Source organism: Penaeus japonicus, unplaced genomic scaffold (genome assembly GCF_977035675.1).
Source record: "Penaeus japonicus unplaced genomic scaffold, GWHDUDI00000001_assembly GWHDUDI00000010, whole genome shotgun sequence".
NCBI lineage: Eukaryota > Metazoa > Arthropoda > Malacostraca > Decapoda > Penaeidae > Penaeus > Penaeus japonicus.
The window spans coordinates 30,785,731-30,793,230 of NW_028234412.1; the positions used below are offsets into that span (position 1 = coordinate 30,785,731).

At 43.2% G+C, this 7,500-nt stretch overlaps 2 protein-coding genes across 2 annotated transcripts in view; one reads left to right on the plus strand and one right to left on the minus strand.

Annotated features, from left to right (window-relative positions):
• The window catches only part of LOC147471186 (cytochrome P450 3A40-like), a 10,211-nt gene extending 8,859 nt beyond the window's left edge, over window positions 1-1,352 (minus strand). Inside the window, exons 1-2 of the mRNA XM_086540368.1 lie at window positions 1,347-1,352; window positions 1,051-1,196 (exon numbers count right to left, since the gene is read on the minus strand). Coding sequence (XP_086396494.1) covers window positions 1,051-1,196; window positions 1,347-1,352 — 152 coding nt within the window. The remainder of the gene's footprint in view (window positions 1-1,050; window positions 1,197-1,346) is intronic.
• A 5,334-nt stretch (window positions 1,353-6,686) lies between these two features.
• Window positions 6,687-7,357, plus strand: LOC147471187 (uncharacterized). Its single transcript, XM_086540369.1, has 3 exons — window positions 6,687-6,705; window positions 6,808-7,155; window positions 7,239-7,357. Exons 1-3 carry the CDS (start codon window positions 6,687-6,689, stop codon window positions 7,355-7,357), a joined length of 486 nt encoding a protein of 161 aa, XP_086396495.1.
• The last annotated feature ends 143 nt before the right edge of the window (window positions 7,358-7,500 follow it).

Genomic DNA, 7,500 nt, shown 5'->3' on the forward strand with positions numbered 1-7,500 from the left:
GGAGGAAATAATTTACCAGAAAGTCAAGAAATATATTTGTATTCAACAGGACGATGTATCATAAATTATAATCATCCACATGTCAATAAAATCCTACTCGGGCTATCATAGTCTCGGCAGAAGGGAAGTCATAATCGGATATACACAGTTGTCAACTACATTTTTTTCATTACCTGGCCATTTCTAAACATCCATACAGCTTGTTCGGGGATTCCAGCTATCTCTGAGTTTCTGTAAATCTGAAGCATGGGACACTGTAAGATATAGTGTACTAAGGTGTGTGACCTTGGTGACCTACACACCCTGCATTCCTTTTCCTGTTCACTTGTCGGGACACCTAACTCCCAATGGTATTTACACCCTAACCTAATTCTCATATGCTCCACTTGCTTTCGCCCCTCCCATAAGTGAAGTCTGTGTTCATCGCTAGATGCATATAGTGTTGCAAGGTTTCGCTCGTCTTAATCGACTCGCCTTTCTTGATCTCATCATAGTCTAACTGCATCCTCTTGTTATTGCTCTTTGCCTGCTCAAGAGTCCGAGCACTTTGAATGTCCGCCTCACATTCTTTGACTGCCTCCTTCGCTGCCTCATCCACAGCCTCATTAAGGGTGAGACCGACATGCGATGCGATTCAGACGAATGTAATCACACGTCCCTGGCCTCGCAGCCTATGAGCGATCAATCGGCACTCGTTAACAATGTGCTCAAACACAGGGTCCTTGCTGTTAACCCACTCACGACGGGGGCATTCCAGCGCTCTCCTGCTATTCATAAAAAAAGAATCCATCTTTATTAATTATTTCAATCTTTTTAAGTGCCGTCAATATTACCCATAACTCAGCCTGTGTCCATGATATATGATTACTTAATCTTATCCCACTGCTTGTGGTGACCACGCCACTTGCAGTGAACTGGCTGATGAAAACCGCACATCCTGCTCTGCCATCCTTCAAAATTGACCCGTCGCAGTAGACATGAACAATAGCAAAGCGTGTTAGACTCTTTATTTTATGACCATATCTTGATTTAAGTTGACCTGGTTCATACAGCCTCTTAATAACACAGAGGGGATCGACATTTACATTAATCGCCTGGTCCTCCCATGGTGGCACTTTGAGGATGTCTGGAGCGAACGACAAAAGTCCTACAAGCCATAAAATTCTATATCCTTCATATATCCTCGCTTGCCTTGTCTATAAAAAGTCCTGGTGTTATTAAGACCTCTGACCATACCTCTCACTATTTTCTTTCCGGTGTTCAGAGCGAGCGAGCGAGAGAGAGAGAGAGAGAGAGGACGATGCAAAAAGAGAAGTTTAAGTTAGTGCTTGAGAGAGCACGCTTACCCCCATATCTTTGTGCAGATCACTGTTCTCCTTTCTCGTATCAAAACCGAGGGTCAACGTATTGATTGGTATTATGTGACAAAATATACGTATTGCATTTCTCTTGCTATTCCTATCTTACCTCGGTGTTAAATGTTAACAGCTATCCCTCTGCTACCAAGTTGAACAAAGCGACCGAGCGCACTAGGGTTTTACTGTCGTTCCTTTAAGATACCTGCATTAAATATAATATAAGCAGATTTTGATTTCCACTAAATCATCATAAAATACCCGAGTAGTAAATAACACAAAAAACGGCACCTCCCACCACTGGAGGCTCATGCACTTGTACTGCGAAAGAGCTTAGGCTCATGCACTTGTACTTCAAAAGAGCTTAGGGTCATGCACTAGTACTATGAAAGAACTTAGGTTCATGCACTTGTACTGCAAAAGAGCTTAGGTTCATGCACTTGTACTTCGAAAGAGCTTAGGTTCATGCACTTGTACTGCAAAAGAGCTTAGGTTCATGCACTTGTACTTCGAAAGAGCTTAGGTTCATGCACTTGTACTGCGAAAGAGCTTAGGTTCATGCACTTGTACTTCAAAAGAGCTTAGGTTCATGCACTTGTACTGCGAAAGAGCTTAGGTTCATGCACTTGTACTGCGAAAGAGCTTAGGCTCATGCACTTGTACTGCGAAAGAGCTTAGATTCATGCACTTGTACTGCGAAAGAGCTTAGGTTCATGCACTTGTACTGCGAAAGAGCTTAGGTTCATGCACTTGTACTGCGAAAGAGCTTAGGTTCATGCACTTGTACTGCGAAAGAGCTTAGGTTCATGCACTTGTACTGCGAAAGAGCTTAGGCTCATGCACTTGTACTGCGAAAGAGCTTAGGTTCATGCACTTGTACTTCGAAAGAGCTTAGGTTCATGCACTTGTACTGCGAAAGAGCTTAGGTTCATGCACTTGTACTGCGAAAGAGCTTAGGTTCATGCACTTGTACTGCGAAAGAGCTTAGGTTCATGCACTTGTACTGCGAAAGAGCTTAGGTTCATGCACTTGTACTGCGAAAGAGCTTAGGTTCATGCACTTGTACTTCAAAAGAGCTTAGGCTCATGCACTTGTACTGTGAAAGAGCTTAGGTTCATGCACTTGTACTGTGAAAGAACTTAGGCTCATGGGATGTGATGCAAAGGGGCAAAAGGCTCATGTGATGTGAAGTAAATGAGAAAAAAGGCTCCTGTTATGCGAAGTAAGAGAGCAAAGGGCTCATGCAATTTGATGTAAAGGAGCAAATGGCTCATCTAATGTGAAATAAAAGACCAAAAGGGATCATATGATGTGATGTAAAAGAGCAAAGGGCTTATGTGATGTGAAGTAAAGAAGCAAAGGGTTCATGTGATGTGATGTAAATGAGCAAAAGACTCATGTGAGGTGATGCAAAGGACCAAAAGGCTCATGTGTAATCTCTCAACCCAGTTGGCCACAGCACAAGAAATGGAACCTGACGACAAAAGTGTTATCAACCGGACCACACCCTTTGTTGATGCCGAAGTAGTTAAGCAACAGGAAAGTGTTCTTTTTCTTTCAGCAGCTCCCATTTAGGGGTCGCCACAGTGGATCATCTTTCTCCAACACGCTCGGTCTTCTGCGCATTCCTCAGTCACACCTACTGCTTCCATGTCTTCCTTTTTAGCATTCATGTACCTTCTCTTTGGTCTCCCTCTTTTTCTCCTTCCGGGTACCTCCATATCCAGTATCCTCCTCCCCACATAATCCTCATCCCTCCTCCTCACATGCCAAAACCACCTGTGCCTTTTCCCCAAATTGCCGCACATATGTTGTCCCTGCTAAAATATTTATTTTGGATTTTATCTACCCTCGTCATTCCTAGGGAAAATATCAACATTATTAATTCACTTACTTCCATCTCGGCTTCCTGCCTCTTTGTCATTGGAATGGTTTCTATTCCATACAGCATAGCAGGACAAACTACTGTTTTATAAATTTTCCCTTTAGTTCTGGCAGACACCTTCCTATCACATATCACTGCCGCAGTCTTCCTCCATCCATTCCAACCCACTTGCACTCTTTTATTTATTTCCCTACTGCAGTGTCCATTACTTTGCACTGTTGACCCCAAGTACCTGAATTCCTCTACCTTTGCCACCTGCCCCCTTGTAGCCTTATTGACTCCTCGCCACCTCCATTTAGACACATGTACCCAGTCTTGGTCCTGCTCACTTTCAATCCCCTCCTCTCTAGTGCATACCTCCATTTTTCTAGCTCTGTCTCCACTTCCACTCGGCTTTCGGAACATTTTACTGCATCATCAGCAAACAACGTAATTTGTGGGGCTTCCCGCCTTACCCCATCAGTCAGTCTGTCTATGATAATCGCAAATAGGAAAGGGCTCAGAGCCGATCCCTGGTGAAGTCCCACCCCCACCCCAAAACCTTTAGTCATTCCAGCTGTGCACCTTACTGTGGTTATGCTATCTTTATACATGTCCTTCACCACCCTCACATACCTTTCTGGTACTCCCAAGCTCCTCATGCAATACCATAGCTCTTCTCTCGGAACCCGATCGTAAGCCTTTTCTAAATCAATAAACACACAATGCAGATCAATCTGTCCTTCCCTGTACATTTCCATCAACATCCTAAGGGCAAAAATTGCATCTGTTGTGCTTCTCCCTGGCATGAATCCAAAACAAACTGTTCTTCACTGATCCTCACAACTCTCCACAGTCTCGTTTCTACAACTCTTTCCCATATCTTCATTGTATGACACAATAGTTTTAGGCACTAACACATTTTTTCTCCACTCATCTGGCGTCCTCCCTTCTTCTAAGATCTCATTGAACAGTCTTATTAACCAACCCACTGCCATCTCCCCTAAGCTCTTCCATGCTTCCACTGGTATCTTATCCGGGCCTACTGCTTTGCCCCCCTTCATCTTCCCCAAGGCTTTCCTCTCCTCTTCTTTGCTGATCCTTGGTACTTCTTGAGTTAGCTTCTCCACCTCTTCTAACCTTCTTTTCCTTTCATTTTCAATGTTCATGAGGTCCTCCAACTATTCCTTCCATCTGCGTAATATATCTTCCCTCGTCAGTATATTTCGTCTGCATCCTCTATCATCTTAACATGCTGTACATCCCTCGAATCTCTCTCCCTCTGTCTGGCTAGTCTGTATAGGTCTTTCTCTCCTTCCCTTGTATTTAACTTATATAACTGTTCATATGTATTTTCCTTCGCTTTTGCCACCTCCCTCTTTGTTACCCTACACAACTCTTTGTATTCCTGATGACTTTCTTCATCCCCAAGTCTGTCCCAGTTCTGTTTTGCCAGTTTCTTTCTCTTTATACTATCTTGCACTTTCTCATTCTACCACCAGGTTTCCTTGTATTCTTTTCTTCTTCCTGATGTCAACCCAAGTACACATTTGGCTTTTTCAGCCAGTTTCTGAGATTTCCTCCCACTTGATCTCCTCCCTCCCTGCAAAGACTTGGCTCACTTCCTGTACAAATCCTATACTGTACTCCTCCTCCTTTAGTTTCCACCATTTGATCCGAGGTTCCACCCTCATTTTCCTGGTTGCTTTCACTTTCAAATTTAACTTCCCAACTAACACTCTATTCTGTTTTGCTACACTCTCCCTGGGAACGACCTTACAATCACTCAATAATCATCTGCCCCTCTGCATTCCTCTCTCCCATGTCATATTTGCCTATCATCTCCTCATCCCCATTATTTCCTTCTCCAATTTGACCATTGAAGTCTGCTCCAATAATAACTCTCTCCTCTCTGGGGATGTTTTGCATCATTTCTTCCACTTCGCTCCAGAACTCCTCCTTTTCCTCCATCTTGCATCCCACCTGTGGGACATATGCACTGATCACATTTATTTGGATCCCTTCTACATCCATCTTCAGGTTCATTGCTTTATCTGATACCCTCTTCACTTCCAGTATGCTGTTGATATACTTTTCCTTAACTATTACCCCAATACCGTTTCTCCTTCCATCTATCCCATGATAGAACAACTTATAACCTACGCCAATCAGCCTCGCTTTACTGCCTCGCTATTTAGTTTCCTGCACACAGAGGACATCTATCTTCCTCCTCTTCATCATGTCGGCCAGTTCTCTCCCTTTACCAGTCATAGTGCCAACATTTAAGGACCCACGATCCGGTATGGTTGAGCAACAGGAAAGTTCTCTAAAGAAAACGTAACAAAGGTAACATCTAAACGGTTCCATGAGACATCCGGGGACAGTGAAACTGAGGTTGAAGAGTGACAGTGAAAAGGATACGACATTAGAAACCTAACATCTAAAATGAGAAGGAAGGATGGTAGAAAGACATTAAAGCAATATAGACACTCAGTGATGGAGGCTATGAAAGTGGTAGAACATAAGTTACCTGTGCTGGAAAGTGAAGGAACAGAGCAGTTTTGGTCTTCCATGACTCAGTATAGAGAGCGAACTAAAAGGCTATCATCCAGAACCAAACTAAACCTTTTGTATAACCACTGTGATCCGAAACTCTGCATAAAAAATTCGCATTGTCTGAAGATGTCTAGTAAGAAGGTTCTCATGAACGCACTCAAAATGAAGTTCGGTGATATGACACAATATATAGAAAAACAGACTGAGAAACTGTTAAATTGACTTAGACATGACTTAAAGGGCTCACAGAGTTGTATGACTTTGTAGAATCAATTGTATCTATCATCGGCTTCTTTGATTAGGCTACAAGAAATTGACATACCCTTCTACATAACACAAAAAGACAAAGGCCCATATTTCCCTCACAATTTATTGTTATGGACTCCTTCCCACAAGGCTTACTCCAAACCAAAGCAAGATTCACAGAAATTTCCTGCTGGCCAATTCTAAAAGACCTAGTTGAAGCACAAGAACGAACAACACATCTATCCATTGAACAACTAATCGGACTAGATGCTCCTGATGCCATGGTGCCCATGAAGGTCAGGAGAGGAAGAGATGGAGAACCGTTTGCTGTTAGAACAAAGCTGGAATGGACGGTACATGGACCCATACATCCTCAAGGGGCTTCGAGTTTAAGCTTTAGAAGCTATATCAACTAGACAGCAGACCATGCCCATGGATATGCAAATTGGGAAGGTTTCAAGCAATTCTGAGGAATTGAAACACAAACTGATGAAAAGGGGTGGTCAGTTGAAGGCCAATGTGTGATGGCTCACTGGAAAAGGGAAGGTTCTAGGGTTGGAGCCCACAATTGCCGATACCCCTTAGGGAACAGGATCCAAGACTACCAGATAACTGGATTATGGCCCGTCGACGATTAGAGCCATTGAAGAAAAGACTTATAAGGAATGTTGACTTGCATCAATGGTATGTCAGAGATGGAGGATCTCATGAAAAAGGGATTTGCTGAGCGAGTACATCGAATTGTTGGACCACTAAATAAAACCTGATACTTATCTTATCACCCAGTCTTCAAATCAGACAAACTTAGGATAGTCTTTGACAGAGCAGCTAGTTTCGAAGGAGTGAATTTAAATCAGAAAGTTATGCAAGGCCCAGACTTAATGAACAACTTACTGGGTAGCCCATTGCGATTCAGAGAAGAGAGTGTTGCATTGGCTGCAGATATAGAGGCAATGTTCCTCCTAATTCATGTCACACCAAGGGATCATGATGTGCTATGGTTTCTATGGTGGCCTGGAGGATACTTCACTGAGAAACCAGTGACCTATCAAATAACAATGCATCTCTTTGGAGGGACCTGGAGCCCTGTCTGTGCATTGTATTCACTACACAAAACCTTTGACGAGGATGAAGGCCAACATTCAGCAACTCCCCCCCCCCCCCAAAAAAAAAAAAAAAAATCTATGTAGATGATCTTCTCCTGTCAACTGATTCAGAGGAAGAGGCTACAAAATATACCATCAAGTCAAGGGACACACTGCAAACTGGTGGCTTCAGATTTACAAAATATATGTCAAATTCAGGGAAAGTCATGAGAGTTACTCCTGTGAATTGAAGAAGACCCCGAATAAAGGACATAAACCAGATGGTCGATAGCTTGCCAGTGGACAGGGCCCTGGGAGTCCTGTGGGATCTCGACGACGACGTGCTAAAGGTCAGAGTGTCAACACCCATGAAAACAACCACGCAAAGAAGCAT

What these genes read in the sequence shown, in the direction of transcription:
- LOC147471187 (XM_086540369.1), top strand. An exon ending in AACCTTTGACGAGGATGAAG is followed by an intron (nt 7,156 to 7,238) that starts GCCAACATTCAG and finishes CAACTGATTCAG; the next exon opens with AGGAAGAGGCTACAAAATAT.